Consider the following 20,069-nt stretch of genomic DNA (forward strand, 5'->3'; position numbering starts at 1 on the left):
TGAAGACTCAGTACAATGTGGGATCCTTGATCTGCATTGATAGAGAAAAGCTGCTATAAATTTTATTATTGGAATAATTTGGTAAACTTGAATATAGGCTGTATATTAATATTCCATTAGGCTGAACTTCTTGGGTGTAATAGTGCTATTGTCTTTGATCTTAGGAAATATATACTGAAGTATTTAGGGGTGACAAGTACCTGGAACTTAAGTTCAGATGGTTCAGAAAAAAGAAAGTGAGTGTGTGTGTGTGTGTGTGTGTGCATGCACGTGTGTGCACGCACGTGTGCGCACGCATGCACATGCTTAGTGCTGTATGAGTTTGGGATTTTTTTCTTTCAGACACTTATTTTACACTAAATGATGTTCTGTGGGTTTTGCTTCTTGTTTTTTTTTCTTCAGGATGAATGGTCATTTGTGACCTTCTCATTTTATTTTTTTCCTTTTGTCCACCTCATTTTGCTAGCATGGAGCTGCTTGGGGCTAGTTCTTGAAGTCAGTTCTATAAACTTTTCTTACATTGCAATGATTAATCCTATAACCTAGGTAGCATAAATACATGCTATTATTGATCATCAGTAGAATAGGAAGAAAATATGGATGGATTTGTGCAACTTCATCACCTCTAAAACACATTTTAAATGCATTTCATTAACATGCCCTTAAGGATGCTAATAATTATCAGGTTCCAAAAAGTGAACCATTTTATAGAAACATTAGATTCTCTGAGTTAGCTACTTAGAGCTCATCAGTTATATTTAATAATTTGTGAAACATTCACTTGTAAGGCTGGTCTGGGAGTGCCATTGAATGTAAGTTGAGGTGCAGAGTTCTCTGGTCTGTGTTATTGCTCTAGAACAGATAGAACAGACCCTATATGGCAGAGGTCAATAACCCACTGTTGTTGAGACGTTTGAGAGACTCTTTTCAATATTCTTTAACTTTGGTGGCTTAAGGACCAAGTAACCTTTTGCTAATTGTATCTGAGGGTTTAATAATAAAAACAGAATTATAGAAACATATTCTTCCTGTGTTTAGGGCTGCTTTTTTTTTTTAATATTTATTTATTTGGTCACGCTGGGTCTTAGTTGCGGCTCATGGTCTCCTTAGTTGTGGCTCATGGTCTCCTTAGTTGTGGCATGCAAACTGTTAGTTGTGGCATGTGTGATCTAGTTCCCTGACTAGGGATTGAACCCTGGGCCCCTTGCATTGGGAGCGCAGAGTCTTAACCACTGCGCCACCAGGGAAGTTCTTCCTTTGTTTTAAATGTATGAGATCTGTTTTTTTAATCGAAGTATAACTGACCTACAACACTACATTAGTTCCAGGTGCACAACATAGTGATTTGGTATTTCTATATGTTACAAAATGATGTCTGTTACCATCTGACATAATACAAAGTTATTACAATATTTTCTATATTCCCCATGATGTACATTTCATGCCCACGACTTGTTTATTTTGTAACTGGGAGTTTGTACCTCTTAACCTCCCTCACCTATTTCACTCACCCCCCCACCCCACCCCGCCCCGCCCTGCCCTGCAACCACTTGCTTGTTCTCTGTATCTGTGAGTCTGTGTCTGTTTTGTTATTTATTCTTTGTTTTGTTTTTTTAGGTTCTACATATATGAAATGATATGGTATTTGTCTTTCTCTGTCTGGTTTATTTCATTTAGTATGATACTCTTTAGGTCCATCCATGTTGTCTCAAATGGCAAGATTTCATTTTGTAAATAAGTTTCAAATGAACTTATTTATAAAACAGAAACACAGACTTAGAGAACGAACTTATGGTTACCAGGGGGAAAATGCAGGAGGGGAGGGATAGATTGGGAGTTTGGAATTGACATGTACACACTACTATATTTAAAATAGATAACCAACAAGGCGCTACTGTATAGCACAAGGAACTTGGCTCAATATTCTGTAATAACATAAATGGGAAAAGAATTTGAAAAGGAATGGATACTTGTATGGGTATAACTGAATCACTTTGCTGTACACCTGTAACTAACACATCATTGTTAATCAACTATACTCCAATATAAAATAAAATTGTTTTTAATTTCATTTTTTAGGGCTGAGTAACATTCCATTGTGTGTGTGTGGGTGGGTGGGTATGTGGGTGTACCACATCTTCTTTATCCAGTCACATATTGATGGGCGCTTAGGTGGCTTCCATATCTTGGCTGCTGTAAACAATGCTGCAATGAACATAGGGGTGCATATATCTTTTTGAATTAGTGTTTTTGTTTTCTTTGGAAAAATACCCAGGAATAGAATTGCTGCATTGCATGGTAATTCAATTTTTAATTCTTTGAGGAACCTTCTTACTGCTTTCACTGTGCGTTGGTACATAGTGGCTGCACCAATTTGCATTTCCACCAACAGTGCACAAGTGTTCCTTTTTCTTCACATTCTCATCAGCACTTGTTATTTGTTGTCTTTTTGATAATAGCCATTCTGACAGGTGTTAGGTAATATCTCACTGTGGTTTTGATTTGCCTTTTCCTGATGATTAGTGATGTTGAGTATCTTCTCCATATGTCTCTTGGCCATCTGTATGTCTTCTTTGGAAAAATGTCCATTCAAGTCTTCTTTCCATTTTTTAATCGGGTTGTTTGTTTGATGTTGAGTTGTATGAGTTATTTGTACATTTTGAATATTAACCCCTTATCAGATAGATTGTTTGCAAATATCTTCTCCCGTTCAGTAGTCTGCCTTTTTGTTTGGTTGAGTTTCCTTCACTGTGCAAAAAGCTTTTTAGTTTGATGTAGTCCCATTTGTTTGTTTTCGTTTTTATTTCCTTTGGCTGAGGAGACATATCCAAAAAAATATTGTTAAAACTGATCTCAAAAAGCATACTACCTACATTTTATTCTAGGAGTTTTGTGGTTTCACATCTTACATTTAAGTCTTAAATCCACTTGGAGTTTATTTTTGTATATGGTGTGAGAAAGTAGTCCAGTTTGATTATTTTTTTTTTGCATGTAGCTGTCCAGTTTTCCCAACACCATTTATTGAAGAGGCTATTTTCCATTATATATTGTTTATCATAAATTAATTGTACTAGAACTTTAAAAAAAATTGTCGAATCTGAGATTGCTCCTTTTTTCCTTTGTTAAGTAGTCTTGTGCCTCATGTAGTGCTTATATACTCTGAGGGTGAGTTTCTCTCTCTCTCTCTCTCTCTCTCTCTTCTGTTGGTCTGTCTGACTGTCTCTGGCATTGATCAGAAAAGGAAAGTGAACAATATCCAGAATTTTCGAATAAGCAAGAGATAAGGAAAACATCACCCTGAGGAGCAGTGATGACAGGGTCTGCTCATGGTTGCTGAGTGGCTGAGCCTGTCGTGAGACAGACACACTGGGAAGACTGCCTGATGCTGGCCTCACCACAGTGAAGAGCATCATCTGTGGCCAGTGGAGAGAAGCTGCTGATGGCCTCTGCGCTCTAAGAACGTGATCTCATCCCCCTGTTACGGAGGAGCATGCAGCAATCAGACAGGAGTTGCCCATCTTCCCTCTCCACCTCAAATCCCAGTCTTTTTTTTTTTTTTTTTTTAATTTATTTATTTATGGCTGTGTTGGGTCTTCGTTTCTGTGCGAGGGCTTTCTCTAGCTGTGGTGAGTGGGGGCCACTCTTCATCGCGGTGCGCAGGCCTCTCACTATCGCGGCCTCTCTTGTTGCGGAGCACAGGCTCCAGACGCGCAGGCTCAGTAATTGTGGCTCACGGGCCCAGCTGCTCTGCGGCATGTGGGATCTTCCCAGACCAGGGCTCGAACCCGTGTCCCCTGCATTGGCAGGCAGATTCTCAACTGCTGCGCCACCAGGGAAGCCCTCAAATCCCGCTCTTTAACCTTGCTCTCTTGGGAGGAGTTCTTCCCTACTGTCAGTCAGTGCCAGTCTCTCCACCTGTGTCAGGCAATCCTAGCCTCAAACTTTCTCCATGACCTTGGTGCAACAATTAGCCCTTCCCTAGGATACATTTTCAATTCCTCTTTAAAAAAAACAAACAAACAAAAAACTCTCCCTGGACTGGACGCTGCTGCCCCCTAAGCCATCATCCTAGTTGTCCCTAGTTATTTCCTTCCTTTGACCAACTATTTCTTGGAGTTTTTTTCTCTGCTAGCTAAGTGCCTCCATTTACTCAGTATCCACGTGTCCACTCGCTCTGCCCTCACCACTCTACTGAATGTGCTCTCTCAAAGATTGTTTCTGAGATTCTGAATGCAGGGGCTTCAGGTGTTCATTTTTCTGGATTTTTGTGCAGCTTTTGACAAGACGCCCTGCCCGTCCCTCGCACCTTGGACTGTGGCGCCCTGCTTCCACTCTTGCTCATCCCTCTCAGCACGTTGCCTCTGTCAGTGGGCCCTCATCCTCCTCCCGCTGAACCCCGCCCAAGACCTGGTCCTCGGTCTTCTTCATTCTTCCTCAGTAGTCTCTCCCTCTTGATCTTGTCCAGCTCAGCCGCTATGAGTATCTCTGCAATGTGGACCATGTCCACTCTTCTAGCTGCAGAGCCCATCTTTCCCTTCACAGAGTCCTGTGCTTACCCATCGATGTGTCTTTTGCTCATACTGTTCCTTCAGCCTGTAATTCCATCTCTATAGCTTTCCCCTTAACATTTTGACTAAAAGAGATTCTGGTTAAAATATCCTGTGATAAACCATAATGGAAAAGAATATGAAAAAGAATATATATATATATATATATATATATATGTATAACTGAAACACTTTGCTTTACAGCAGAAATTAACACAACATTGTAAATCAACTATACATCAGTAAAATTTTTTTTAAAAAGAGATTCTGGTTAAGATAAAGTAAGCATTCTACTCAGAATAAGGGAAAAATTACATTACCACCCTCACTCCCACCCCAGCAAAGACTCATTTTGTATTTCTCCTCCTTTGTAAGACTTACCAATATTTCACTTTGACAAATTGAGTAAATATTTCTTTAAGGTTGGTCTCCTCTAAGCTGCAAGAGAATAGACACCACACATATGCATTCAGTTCACTGTTGTGCCGATTATAGGTCTTGGCACGTAGCAGGTGTGCAGTAAATTTTTGTTGAAGGGAAGAATGAATGAAGTAGGAATTGACCGTTAAAGATTTGCTAGTAAGCTATCAAACTTTATCTAGGTAATTAGATTTTTTTTACATTTCCAAAATACATGTTCTTTTTTATAAGTGAAATGATTAATGTTCAATATTCTTGAAAAATTTTAAGGATGATTTTTATAAGTCAGTTTTATTTCAATCAGTGATTTTTAAGGAAATTTGAAGGGTATCTGTTGGAATTAATGTTCCTTTAACTTTCTGTTTTTAATTTCATTGTCATGTTTTTCTACAGCTAAGGCATTTCAAGTATTGATTCATTCTTTTAGCACTGTTGATGTTAATCTTTTAAAATGGTTTATTGTTTTATGATTATAGTAGTAACATGCATTCATTACAGAAGGCTTAGAAATACTGAATATCCTCAGTTAAAATTTGGTTAATTTCTTAATACATCTTTAAATATGCATCTGCACACACATGCACACTCATTGTTTTCTCTGTATGCGATTGGATCTTATTGTATATAGTAGCATGTGTATTTGCCTTATACTACAAGCTTTTTCTTTGAAATATCCTCCTAAATGAGATGTGCCTTTTAATGGTTTCATGGTTTTACATTGTGGGAATGTACCATCATTTATTGAACGATTCCCTTACCTTAGCAGGGTTAAACCTGTTGGTATAATATGCAACTATTGAGGTCCGCTTAAAATATTTTAAACTAATATAACATACTTCTCAATGAACATGCTTTATTACTAATGAGTTAGCTTTTAGTGGGAACATTTATATTGCCAATGTATTTGCTCCGTCGACCATAGCAGAATACTGTAGAACTTCTTGCTGTGTCCTCACATGGCGGAGAAAGAGAGAGGAAGCAAGAGCTCCGGTGTCTCTTCTTATAAAGGCACTAAGTCCTATCATGGGGACCCCATTCTCATGACCTGTCTAAACTTAATTACCTCCTGTTATCTCCATATAACATCATGTTGGGGGTTAGGGCTTCAACATATGAATTTTCTGGGGTTGGGGGGAGACACAATTCAGTTCATAGCAGTCAACAGTGACTATTTCAGAACTATTTCAGACACTTTTTACCTAAGTAGCATTTTTAAAATTAGGATCTAGACTTGTTCTCATTTTATCTGTGGGTAAGAGTATCTGAAAATCTTCATAGAAAAAATAAAAATTACTCACAATTGCTTACTCATCATGGGTTATATAGTTAAATTATACATCATTGGCATAAAATGGAACTGTGAAATTGCATGAAATTGCTGAAATGATTGTACTGTCCCATTCCATGAATGTTCATAGTTCCAGAAAAATTGCGAATGGCTCTTAATGTCTTTTAAAATAGTTTATGAAAAGAGACGTTAGAGAATTTCCTTTTCCTATGTGGAAAATCATAGCCAATTTTATGGATGATTATGATTACTTACTGAAGTTTCTTTTAAAATTAGTCTCGTTCTCTCCATAAATAAATGATACAACTAACAAGGAAGGCTTAGTATCTTATAGTGCTTTATATTTTAAAAAATCTTTATATAACATCATTTTAAAATGTCAATGATAAGTTGATCTTATAACAACAGTGTCACTAGGGTAAAATAAATACGATCTCCATTTAATATTGAGAAACTTGAAGCTTGGAGAAATTATTTTACCTAGGGTCAAAAATTCAGTTTGGGTCCATTCTGTTACTTCAAGTCATATATCTTCTGTGTGTTCAAAGAACATAGAACCATCTATATTACCTTTGTCTGAGAAATAATAATTAATCAGAGAAAGATACTAATAAATGGTTGCCTTTGTAGTTATGTAGAAAAGTGAATAGCTAGAAGTTACTATGTATAGTTAAGGTACTTGAAAATTCATATATAGCATTGTCATTTAAAAATAGTATAATTAAATAGTGGTATATTTTAAATGGTCATTTCTAAGAGCACTGCTAATTTGTTATTGTACTTGCCATCTTTTTATTGTTCCTTTTTAAGGTTTTAGAAATTTATTTTAACATTGCTGTCCTGGAAGATACAAATTATGGTCAGTATGATACTGTATTTATTTTATGTAATATACTTTCAGAATCACATAATTGGTGTTCTCAGTGTATGAGTTGTAGTGGTACAAAGCCTAGACTGTTTAGTAGAGAGTTAACAAAGCTAGTGCAAAATCACACTTTTTTATTTTTGGCTGCCAGTTTTGGCTGGTAAGATAGCTATGTATAGATTAGGACAGGAGTTGGTAATAAGGTCTTTTCCACAACTCAACTCTGCTGTTGTAGTGGGAAAGCATCCGTAGGCAATACATAAAGGAATGGACCTAGCTGTGCTCCAATAAAACTTTATTTACAAAGACAAGCAGCAGCCATATTTGGCCTGTAGGCTCTAGTTTGCTGATCCCTGGATTAGAATATAAAATGAAATAGTACTTCTCACCATAATATTTCCCTATTATTTATCAGATGTTTTGTTTACTTTTCTTAAATTCTGTTTTAACTTCTCACCATAATATTTCCCTATTATTTATCAGATGTTTACTTTTCTTAAATTCTGTTTTAATTTAATGCTTTAATTCATAACCTCGATCCCCTTTAATTTCACCTTTTTATTCACATTTTTGTGTGCTTCTGAGCTTCTGTACCTTCAGCTACTTTTCTAGGCTAACATCATCACACAGCTTTCCAGCCTTGTTGTCAGGACACCCCAAATTAAACCAATCTAACATCAGGAATGAGTGGTGGTAAGGAAATGGTGATGTTGGATATAAAGAAAAGATAGAATCCCATGGATGTGGGTAGCTTTGGAAAGCTTATTAAAAGAGGCAGAACTTGAGCTGACTCTTGAAGACTGAAGGAAATTAAATTAGAAAAAAGAAGAGTATTTCAATAAATAGTTGACAAGGGGTGGCTCACATGTTGCTTCCCTCTCCCTTTTCATCACCAGTTATATAGAATCCCACCATGGACTGGTCCTTTTCATGATCATTTCCTGGAGCAAAGTGCTAACAGTGTGACTTATTTTCTTTGGAGATCCCATCTCTTTGGATTATCTCTTTTCCTTCCACGTGCTTAGTAAGATGAAGAGGGAATGCATGCAGACATGCTCTGGGAAGGTCTGCAACCTGTGGGCTAGACCAGCTCTGTTCCAGGCACTCTGGCAAATGGACTTCTCTCCAGCTGGTTGGTGTCTTTTTCCATAGTGCCCCTTCCAGTCTTTTCTGGCATCAGTGTGGTAGACAGGTATGACCCTGAGGGAAAGGAATAGGAAGCCACCCAACTTTCTTGGTTTATAGGCTACCTTTAAGATTAAATGTGTAAATAAAAGGAGTCCTCCATGGGGATGTGTGTTAGCCCATTTAGGGACATAACGTGGAATTTCGAATTAGGTTTATTAAAAAAGAGAGAGACACCGTGAATAAGTATTTATTTTCCTCTGTGCACATGTTTTCCTGTGGCCCTTGTAGGAGAAGGGTAGTTGTGGCAAGACAGGTGGAATCTTGCCATCTCTCAACCTTTTTTCTTTTGGTATGACCACATCTCAGTCATGCTGAAGAAAATAGATACAGCAGACCTAGCCGAGTGTATGGACAGGGGACTGGGTGTGGAAGACAAAGCCCTGTATGGAGGGAGTGAAGCCCCTGCAGTGGGGTAGCTCCAGTGTGTATTCTGCCTTCTGCCAGTGTAGCTGCAGGCTTGGCAGGCGACAGCCTAGATTTAGCAGCAGGATTTGGAGTTACCAGGATCTGTGGAGAGCCAGGTAGTTTGTCTCAGTTGCCTCAGTCTGCATAAAGAAGTTCTCTACAAAAAGGGCAACACTTCTGCATCTTAATTGCAAAAGTATTTGGTGCTGGGACTTCCCTGGTGGCGCGGTGGTTGGGAATCCGCCTGCCAATGCAGGGGACGCGGGTTCGAGCCCTGGTCCGGGAAGATCCCACATGCCGCGGAGCAGCTAAGCCCGTGCACCACAACTACTGAGCCTGCGCTCTAGAGCCCGCGAGCCACAACTACTGAGCCCGTGCTCCGCAACAAGAGAAGCCCCCGCCCTCCACAACTAGAGAAAGCCCGCGCGCAGCAATGAAGACCCAACGCAACCATAAATAGGTAGATAGATAGATAGATAGATAGATAGATAGATAGATAGATAGATAGATAGATGATAGATAGGTAGTATTTGGTGCTGGACTTCATTTCTGAAGCCAAAGTAAGATCATATTAAAATAAGCGAAGTTCCAGGACACTGATTTTTAGCCTCTGGATTTTTGCTGGAGTGTATAGTATTTACTTTTTTTTACTTCAGAAGAAAGTAGGCACATCTCTAAGCCTTAAGTAACAGTTGTGAATATTACTGTTGGACCACAGGGCTATGTGTAGGACATCAAGGAACATACGGGAGTGGGAGTGTTACTATAAAAGGAGTATGTTGTCATTGGAATTAAGGTGGGGAAATCTCAATGGAATCATTAAAACCCAAGGACGAAAATGAAAATAAAGACCTGTACTCAGAACACTCTGGCTCTAGGAATCTGGCTTGCTTGGAGGCAGAGGGAAAATTAGGCAATGAGTAAAACTACAACATTTGATAGGTGAGCACAAAAGTACTAACTGGATTTTGTAAGGAGACCACTTGGGAGTGAAAAGGATCAGCTTTAAAAACAGACCATAATGGAATTAGAAAAGGAAATTTCTAAATTTAAAATACACCAGACTTTAGGCAGTTGAAAGAGGCCTTTGGGAAGACGTAGGGCCTAGAACTTCCACTCATGCAAAGCCTCCTTCATCTCTAGGCCTCCAGTGTAGGGCAGAGACTTACCATGAGGCTTTTCTCCTGATCCCACCACGGTCCCCAGGAAGCTAGACTGGGCCGTAGGAAAACTCCATTCTCATAGACCAGGTAGCCTCCTTTGTTTCTTTCCTCCTCACTGTTTATTTCTAGGAAAACATTCTTAATTTTGAATGCTTTAAAATCCTAATCAAAAAGTCTTCAAGTGCAGATTTTAAGACTGGGCTACGTAAATGTGCTAAATAAATCTGTGAGTACAAAAACAATGCATGAAGTTTTAGTATTTAATATTTACCATAGCCAATATTATCTGCATAGAAAATAATGTCAATCCAAATGAAAGAATTAACTTCAATTAGAAAATAATATGGTTTACTGAATTCTTCTCCCTTTTTCTTTAAAACCATGCAGGTAATATATGCTTTGAACACTAAAAATGATGAGCACGAATCTGCAATTCAAGCCCTCAAAGATGCTCATGAAGAAGAAGTCCAACAAATTCTTGCAGAAACAAGAGAAAAAATATTGCAGTATAAAAGCAGAGTATCAGAGGAGTTAGATCTTAAGAGAAAGATTCAAGTTTTAGAAGTATCATTAGAAGATCACATAAAAATGAAGCAGCAGGCTTTGACAGAATTTGAGGCTTATAAGCACAGAGTTGAGGACATGCAACTTTGTGCAGAAGCCCAGCATGTCCAACGCATAGTAACCATGTCTAGAGAGGTTGAAGAGATTAGAAGGAAATTTGAGGAAAGATTACGGAGTTTTGGACAAGTCCAAGTACAGTTTGAAAAAGACAAACGGTTGGCATTGGAAGATTTGCGAACTGCTCACAGACGGGAGATCCAAGAGCTGCTGAAGTCACAGCAGGATCACAGTGCCTCAGTTAGTAAAGGACAGGAGAAAGCGGAGGAGCTGCACAGAATGGAGGTGGAGGCCTTAAACAAGACACTGGAAGAGCTAAGGCTTGAGCGGAAAAAGCTAATTGAGGATTATGAAGGCAAGTTGCGTAAAGCTCAGTCCTTTTATGAACATGAGCTAGATACTTTGAAAAGGTCACAGCTTTTTACAGCAGAAAGCCTCCAGGCTAGCAAAGAAAAGGAAGCAGATCTTAGAAAAGAATTTCAGGGACAAGAAGCAATTTTACGAAAAACCATAGGAAAATTAAAGACAGAGTTACAGATGGTACAGGATGAAGCTGGAAGTCTCCATGACAAATGCCAGAAGCTTCAGGTAGCACTTGTTACAGCAGAGAACAGTGTTCAGGTGAGTAAAGAATATTACATTCAACACATGGATTTTTTTCCCCACTTTTCTCTTTTTCTTTTCGATTAGACCACTTCAACTTTTTTTTTTCCATTTTGCTTTTTTTCTACTTTTGTGAGAAAATCAGTGAAAAGATAACCTTTATTACAACTGTAGCTGTTATTTCCTACAACAATTTCAGATATGAAAGGCCCAAAAAGATAAGCTTAAAACCTTGTTGATTGTTTATGAAAGGATTTTTTAATAACATGTTAATATTTTCCCAGTGATTTGGGAAGTTTAAAATATTGGTCTTTAATTATGTTTTTTTCCTTTCTCTCCATTAATGATGGGGTCTGCACATCAGTTGATATCCAGACACTGAACAAAAAATTAAGATTGCTTTATAAATAGGGGTATGGCACAAGTCTTAAAAAAAAAGCCAAAAAGTCTGTCTGGCAAGTTTCTTTGTTTCTTGGCATAGAAAATTTCATAGGTGTGTTTTTAATATCTGTGCAGCATTTAAATATATTAGAAAGGGTCAAATAGCCTTTCATGATTGGGTCATTTGACTTATGAAGATAACAAGTTATGTGTCACTGATACAGATTCAAAACTAGGTATTGTTAAGTGTGACTTTTGAATAAGAGAAAGTTGCTGCTGGTAGTTTAAGTGAATTTTTTAGCTTAGCATCATTCTTGCATATTAATAATGGCTATTTGATTTTTCTTAGGTTCTTCAAAAACAGCTTGATGATGCCAAGGAGGGAGAAATGGCCTTATTAAGCAGGCACAAGGAAGTGGAAAGTGAGCTAGCAGCAGCCAGAGAACGTTTACAGCAGCAAGCTTCAGATCTTGTCCTCAAAGCTAGTATGTCTGACCACAGTTTTTGGTGTATTCCTCAGCTAAAACCAACACTTAAATGTTAATTCGAGACGGAATTAGCCTTTTCTTCTCATATTTTAAAATTATTTAGATTCTAACCATGTTAAAGGGTTCTGTTATCTTGTTAATCATAAGATAAGCAAATGATAACTTATTTTTAGGAATATATTTCTATAAAAACGTTAAGAATTATAGGTTTTAGCACCAATAAGTCAGTCACTAAAAGAAAAACACTCTAAGAGGCTTTGTCCTTTAAAAACATGCCCTTTTAAAACATAAATATTTTAAAATACTTAAATTAGTGGAACTATATTTAAATTACAGCAGCCTCATTTCATTTGGCTTATTAATAAGGATCATTTTACATACTAAAGCTGGGTTGCCCATCCTGACGTGGCTGACGGGCTCATTTCGAAGCCCTTACTAGAGGAGGGGGTGACCTGTATCAATCTGAAGTGACATTTCGCTGGGGTGTTGGGTGAGCCAGGGGAGGCCTTTGAACGAATTCTTTGAGGATGTCATCTGATTGACTGGCTCGTTGGTGAATCCCAGATTACCCTCCCCCTGAAGCAGAAGCTTTTCGACTTCAGTGTGTATGAAAATCACCTGGACGGCTCGTGCAGCCACAGACGCTAGGCCCCATCCCCAGAGTTTCTGACGCAGTAGGTCTGGGGCGAGCCTCGCTTGTGACCGGTGCTCCCAGGCGCTGCTGGTCCGGGGCGCTTTGAGAACCGCTGTCCTAACGCACATGCCTTCTGAGCATATTTTCTCATATTCACTTTCCATCTCTCTGTCTCTGCTCATACCACCCCCCATACTTTTGTTTTTTTGCTGTTGTCGTTTTAGGTTTTCATAGCCTTGCTGTCCTTATCTGTTCTTGCTCTGCCTCAGTTCTTTATCAGGTATGTTGTCTACAGCAAATTTAGTTTCAACCAAACTGCTGCCCGCCATCTTTCCTTGCTGCATACAGATTTCTTCCTCTTTATGTTAGAATTTGAAAAAAAAGAGATTAGAAAAGAATAAATTACTCATTTTAGTGCCATTGTGCTACTCAGTGCATCTTCTCTTACTTTGTTTTACTCCCAGGACTTTTATATGTACCCTGAGGAGTTGTTTCTACCTCAACTTGTAGAGCTTGAAATCTTCAGAAATGATTGGACTGGTCCTAGGTGCAGCGAGCAGCGTCAGTGGTGTGAAAATGGACTGCTTTCTAATCTAAGTAGTTCTACTTGGATAATAAGTATTCCCGTGGTAAACATTTCTGTCGTATACAGTGAGGAAACCAAAGAGCTATTTGTACATGCAGGCCATTTATTTTACTTCCATATTAAGTACCTTGTGTCATTAACTACAAACTGCTTTATACGACAATGCAACAGATTTTAAATTGGGGCTTTCTTTTGGGGGGGGTAGGTCATATTGGAATGCTTCAAGCAACTCAAATGACCCAGGAGGTTACAATTAAAGATCTAGAATCAGAAAAATCAAGGGCCAATGAGAGGTTATCTCAGCTTGAAGAAGAAAGAGCTTTCTTGCAAAGCAAAACCCAGAGTCTGAATGCAGAGCAGAAGCAGCAGATCTTGGAACTGGAGAAGGTAAAGAATGACGGAGAGCTCCACTCCCCCCCACCCCCGCCACCCGCCATGAAAGACAAGAAAGAAGAGTTCAGTTTTCCTCTTTTTCAGATTTGATTTAGAGTGTTTACTTCTATTTCATAGTAACAGTCTATGTCTTAACTCTAGTAATTTTTTGTTTTTTATTTTGAGGAGAAAAGGTACTGATATAAAGCTGGGCTATCCCATATTGTGTATATGTTCAAAATATTGCTGATAACAATTTATAACGTAAAAACTTAGGACACTTCAACCTATTTCAAGCCAGAAGCTGAATGAACTCTTATTTCAGTGGGATGTACATTGCGGTTAATCGTATTTATTTTTCTGTTGATGAAACGTATTATTGTGTATACACCTAGGAAATGTCTGTTAAACTGAAAAGGATGACCAAAATCAAGCCCTGAAAATTCATATACCAACATACTTAATTTCTAAATGAAATAAATAAGACATAGGATGTGTAGAGTAATTGCTGAATATTTATTCCAGTTCTTCACATATCTACAATACCAGGTGAGGGTTTGGGACACTCTTCCTCCTTCTCTCAGCAGCCAAGTGTATTGAAAAGTGTCTGTTCTCCTCGCCCTTGTTCGCCTCCCACTCACTTCTTACCTCGTGTGGGCTGGGTTCTCCTGCCACCACCCCACAGGCTCGGCATTGGCCTCAGCCTCCAGTGACGTCCTGGCTGCTGGACTTGGGGGATCTTGTCTTCCTGGGATACTGACTCCTCTGATTTACAGCATCTGTCTTTGGTTCTCTCACACTTTCCTCCTGTCTCCCAGGCCCTGCAGTCTTGTCTGTGAGCTTCCCTCTTCTCTCTGTGGCCTTACCTTTTTTTTTTTTTTAATTTTTATCTAATTTTTTTATTTTTTAATTAAATTTTTATTTAATTTTTTAAATTTTAATTTTTAAAAAAATTTTTTATTGGGGTATAGTTGATTTACAATGCTGTGTTAGTTTCAGGTGTACAGCACAGTGAATCTGTTATACATACACATATATCACTCTTTTTTAGTCTTTTCTGTGTCCTTACCTTTGATGTTCCTCTTGCATTCCCATCTCATTCCACAAGCTCATCCATTTCAGTAACATCAGCTGTCACTTGGTCAGTGATAGCTCCCAAAGCCGTTCGTCTAGGCCAGATCTTTTCCCTGAACTTGAGTCCTGTGTATCTAACTCCCACTAGATATCTGTTTCTCACAGATGTGTCAAATCAACCTGCCTAGAACTTCCTCCCCTCAAAATACTATATTTCATTTACTCCTTTTTTCAACCAGTAGCACTATAGTCTGTCTAGTTCGGTAAATCGGAAACCTGGGAGTCGTTCTTGATTACTGTTTCCTTAACCCCCTTATCGGTTTCCAAGTCCTCTCAGCTCTGCACTCTCCCTGCCTTCTATCAGCTCACTAGCCTACTGCCAAGATGATTGTTTTTTTTTAAAATGTCAGTCACTGAAGACATTCTGCCTGTGGACAGCAGCTTTAGCCCATGCCCAAGAGTTCCTGCCCACCCTTCCTGATGACCTCTCTCTTCCTCAGCACCCCTCCGCTTCTTTCTTCTTCCTGCTTCTCTGGTTGAGCCCTGGCTGGTACAGTTTTATAGGTAAAAGCTATGATCTATGATGAGGGGGACTTCATGTCTGAGCTGTGAAACAAAAAGACCTGGGGGTGATGGTGGTAAAAGAACCTTAAACATGTTGTATTCAAGTATTCAAGTAGGGGCTCTGGTTTCTGGTGACCCCAAGTCAGGGAGAGCTAGCAGAGGGATTGGGATCCAGTTCTAGGGATTGGGATCAGAGGGATTGGGATCCAGTGTTCTCAGAACATTGCTCTGAGCCCTGAGCCCCCAGTACCCCCATCCCTGTAGGGGAGGCTTGAAGGGAAGAGCTGACACCCAGTCTGGCCCAGGCAAGAAAGAAGAAGCTGGGAGTTTCTGTTTCCTCTGTCTACACCTTCTGCCTTTGAAAGGAAAGGAAGTCCAGTGCCTTACATTCAAGAATCTTCCCTAGGGCTTTTCCCCCTCACTGGGCCTTGGGAATAATTATAATCTCTTTATTATGTAAAATAATTGCTAACAACTATAAAATATTTACAGTAGGCTGGGTATATTGCTAAACATTTGGGGGCACATTATCTCATCTTCAGCAACCCTGTAAAATAGGTTCTACCGTATCGTTCCCATTTCACAGATGGAGAAACTGAGGCTTATTGACGTTATGCACGCATGGTACCCCCAGTCACATGGCTAATAAGTGGCAGAGCTGGAACTTGAACCCAGGTCTGTGAGACTCCAAAACCCATGTTCTCCATCTCTGCATTGTGCTGCCTCCTATGACGTGAGGACCTTTTATTTCCACCTAGGTAGTTCTAGGGACCTGCAGACTGAGCCAGGAAGGCAGGTGCTGTAGAGGCCAGACAGCAGGATCGCTCTGCCCATCCGGGAGGAATTAATGATCCAGAGGAGGTGTGTCTGTCTTCCGAGAGTCTTACAGAGCATCAAGGAGGGGATCTGCCCCAGCCCCTAAAGAGAATTAAAGCATCTTTCAACCTCATTTTCTTGAAGTTTTACTTTCTCATCTTCCTCTGTCATAACACCACATAAGTTCTTCAAAGAGTAGCCTTCATCCAGTACCTCCATTTCCTCCTGTCGGCCTGGCTTCCCCTCTCCTGCTCCATTGTACTGGGTCCTAAGGCATCAGTGGGAACAGAGCCAGCACACCCAAAAACTGTACCCATTTTCTCAGCAGCACTCACACCTCTTGGTCACCCCCTGCCCACCCTTTGTCTCTGTGATGCTCTCCTCCTTCCCTAATGACTCATGTCTCCTTCACTGGCTCCTCTTTCTCCTCCTGCTCCCTAAATTCAGATACTTCCCAAAGTTCTTCCTTTCTTTGTTTCCTTTCTACTTCCTCCCCTTGACAAGTTGTCTTGGTTTGCTGGGGCTGCTATAACAAAACGCCACAGCCTGGGTGGCTTAAACAACAAACATTAAAAATAAGTAACTAAAAATTTAAAAAAAAAATTTTTTTTAAATGTCAGTTTCAGTGATTTCTCATTCCCATCAGAATAGAATCCAGAGGCCTTAGCATAACAGGCCTCTGGTCATCATTTGACCCTGCCTGCTTCTGAGCCTCATCCCTCTCTGCTCCCAGCCTTGAATCCTGTGTTCTCGCCACACGGCTCAGCTGCATGGGTTTCTATCTCCCTAACTTCACCGCCTGGTAAACTGTTTCTCAGCTTTCAAAATGCTGGAAATGGTTATGAATGCAGGCTTTTGACATCAGATCTAGGTTTGAAATTTTCTCATCTCTTGTTTCCTGATGGGCTTGTGAGAATTAAATGAGAGAATGTCATCATCAGCTCAGATGTTTTCTCTTCTGGAAAGCCTTCCCTGATCGGTCAGTCTCTCTCTGTCTCTCTTTCTTTCTCTTTCTTTCTCTCTCTCTCTTTCTTTGTCTCTCACACACATCACATCGTTTCCCACCCCATCCAGGTTAGGTTCCTTTCCTGTATACTCTCACAACATATGATGCATGCTCCTTTCATAGAACTTAAAAAATTATATTGCCACACTCTTTTGACTTTTTTTCATCATTAGACTGTTCATGCTTAAAAGGCATATAATTGGCACGCAATAAAATTGTATTGAATAGTATCATTTGAGTGGGTAAATTGGTAAGCCATTTTGTGTACAACTTTGACATATAGGAAGCCTTTTTCTCTTAAGCCTGCAGATGTGCTGACTCACACTTGGTTCTAACCTAATAATAGTGTATTTTATCATTTGCTTTAAAATTACTCATTTTGCCTGTGCCACCCTGTCATTTTCTGAGAACACCCAATGGTGTATTCTCATGTACCATATCTGAATCCTGTAGCACTCAGTTCATCCAAGTTTATCTGTTTACTGAGTATTCAATACTAATAGCAGTAATGAAAAAAGCAGATGCCAATTATTGATCTTTATTTTTGTTCAATTTTAGAAAGTAAATGAGGCAAAGAAAACTCAGCAAGAATATTATGAGATGGAGCTAAACAACCTGCAAAATAGACTGGAAGGAGAGGTGGCTCAATTAAATGAGGCCCATTCTAAGACTTTGGAAGAATTAGCTTGGAAGCACCATATGGCAATTGAGGCTGTCCACAGTAATGCGATGAGGGATAAGAAAAAACTGCAAATGGTGAGTAAAAATTCAGCTTAGCATTGCATTGTAAATTGGTGGGCTTTCTATAATGATCTAGCCGCTGTCTTGTAATCACTCTGTAAATCTCGGTTCAAAGAGTAACATACATAAAAGTTGTTATAGGGGGTGTAGTTTGTTAAATCGACATGAGGCTCTTCTACTTGGTGTTAAGCCGTAATAGAAACACTCCCTTGATCTTGAGACAGCAGCATTGGTGTCCTCCTCAGGAAGCCTCACTAGTTGAAGCCCTTATTCTCCTGTAGCCAGTTTCCTTCCCTGGGAAAATGATCTGTTTTGTTTTGGTTTTGCCCTCAAATAAGTATTCAGCTCGCTAATAGTCATACATGACAGACAGGAATTATATAGTAGAAAAAGCCAGGTATCTGACAGATTGGGGCCTTACACTGAGCTCTTTGCTTTCTAGCTGCTTATTCTTGGGTCCCAAAAGCTATGCCTGAGGCTCCTCATTTGACAGACGAAGATAAGATCCATCTTGTAATATCCCTGTGAGGGTTAAGTGAGGCAAAATGTTAAAAACCCAGACATGTCTGAGCATATAGTGATAAATAAGTGTTAGTACTTCTTACTGTGTGTAGCAGACACTGCCATGATGTTTTACGTTTATTTTTTCATTTAATCCTTATAACACTGCTTTTGGTTTCATTGCTATACCCAGTTTACTGAAGAGGAGGTGGAGGCACAGAGGGGTTAAACACTTGCTCAAGCACGTGGAACTAGTAAGGATCAGTCAGACCTTGAATTCAGGTCTCAGGTATCCAACCCTAAGGCATTTAGCCACCACATTATGTAGGCATGTATTAATGATGGTTATGTGTTTATATAATAGCACTTTACAGTTTACTGAAAGCTTTCTTATATATTCCTTATTATTTGTGTCTTGGAGATTAATGACATTTTTATTCTGTGGGTGGTGAAATAGGTTTAATAAACCTAAATGATTTACTCAGACCCACAAACCTAGTAAATAGAAGAGGTTAGCATGTGAATTGAGATCTTCTGCCTCTACATTTCTTCCTTTTCTGACAACCAGTTGGAAAAAATAACACCTAAAGTTAATTAAAAATTCAAAATAAAACTTCCATTTAGAATATTTCTACCTAAATATACTGTTATGTGTTTATATAACTAAAGACAAAACTTAATGATATGTTATTTCTCAAAGTTGTAGTTGTCCTTTTTTCTGTGCCAGCTCACTATTCCAGGACCAGTCAGTACAGCTTTAATTGATTAGTTAATTAATTAAGCACGTGCATGCTTACCGACTCTGGGTGTATGTATGAAGTGTTCGAGGTTTTATAGTAAAGGATTTAGCAGTAACTGTGGCTGCAGTAATCTTTCCCATAGCTATTTTTTGTTATTCTTTTTCATTTCTACATCCTATTTTCACCTTAACCTCCATCTCTCTTACTGGAATATTTAAATTGCAGGTGCCTTTTTCCTCTCTTTATTCCTCTGTATTAAGTTCTAAGTGCTAGAATCAAGGCATCTTTCATCAATATAATTTTTACCTCATTACTACTCTTCTAATCATCCCTTCACCCATTAAATTTCAATTTCTGAGCTACCTGAAAATCTACTTTCATCCATTTGCATTTCTTACAAACTTTCATTAGAGCATGGTTGCCATAAGGCAGATGACATGAATTTCCTGTATGTGAACACAGTCAAAACCTCTTAGGATAGCCTCATCTTTACCCTTGTCTTTTCTCAGAATAACTTATCACTTGCTGCTTCATTCCTTTGTTGCCCAGCTAGTTCATGTCTGAGCCTAAGCTAAAACCAGCCTCCTTCCAGATAGTCTTTCTCCTGTGTCAAATTATCTTTTAAAGAACATTTAACTAAAAGTGACTTCACCATTCCTTATTACTTAGCTACCAAATAGGATGTGAATATACAGAGAAGCCATGCAGAAAAGAGATAACATAGCAGGCCTGAAACTGCCATCCTTAGAAAACATGGTGCAAGGTTGGCCCTTGGCTGGTGTCTAGAACTTGAATTTCAGGAGGGTTCCCACCATTCCCTGATAAGAATGGCTCCCTGTGCCTAAACTGTTTATGCAAACAATATGGTTTATCCTGAACATGTACTTTCCTTCCTGGAGTCTCGAATTTTGGAACATGCTAAACTGGCCAGCCCCCAGTAAGAAACCTGGCACTAAGTCCCTCACGAGCTTTGCTTCCCCCCCCCCCGCCCCCGAGTATGTTTATTTGGGAAATGAAGTTAATGATCATGAAAGTAGATACCTAACCACCTTGGCTGAACTGACAA

The 20,069-nt window shown here is 39.3% G+C and overlaps 1 protein-coding gene across 6 annotated transcripts in view; it reads left to right on the plus strand.

Moving 5' to 3' along the window:
- Positions 1 to 20,069, plus strand: part of FAM184A (family with sequence similarity 184 member A) — a 131,174-nt gene that overhangs the window by 57,229 nt on the left and 53,876 nt on the right. For all 6 annotated transcript variants that reach the window (XR_009506164.1, XM_059941320.1, XM_059941323.1 and 3 more), the window contains exons 2-5: positions 10,264 to 11,118; positions 11,831 to 11,966; positions 13,395 to 13,576; positions 17,580 to 17,777. Coding sequence is in view for 5 of the 6 variants with exons in the window: in XM_059941320.1 (XP_059797303.1) it covers positions 10,264 to 11,118; positions 11,831 to 11,966; positions 13,395 to 13,576; positions 17,580 to 17,777 (1,371 nt within the window). In the remaining variant the exon portion in view is untranslated. The remainder of the gene's footprint in view (positions 1 to 10,263; positions 11,119 to 11,830; positions 11,967 to 13,394; positions 13,577 to 17,579; positions 17,778 to 20,069) is intronic.

Source organism: Balaenoptera ricei, chromosome 12 (genome assembly GCF_028023285.1).
Source record: "Balaenoptera ricei isolate mBalRic1 chromosome 12, mBalRic1.hap2, whole genome shotgun sequence".
In the NCBI taxonomy this organism is placed as follows: domain Eukaryota; kingdom Metazoa; phylum Chordata; class Mammalia; order Artiodactyla; family Balaenopteridae; genus Balaenoptera; species Balaenoptera ricei.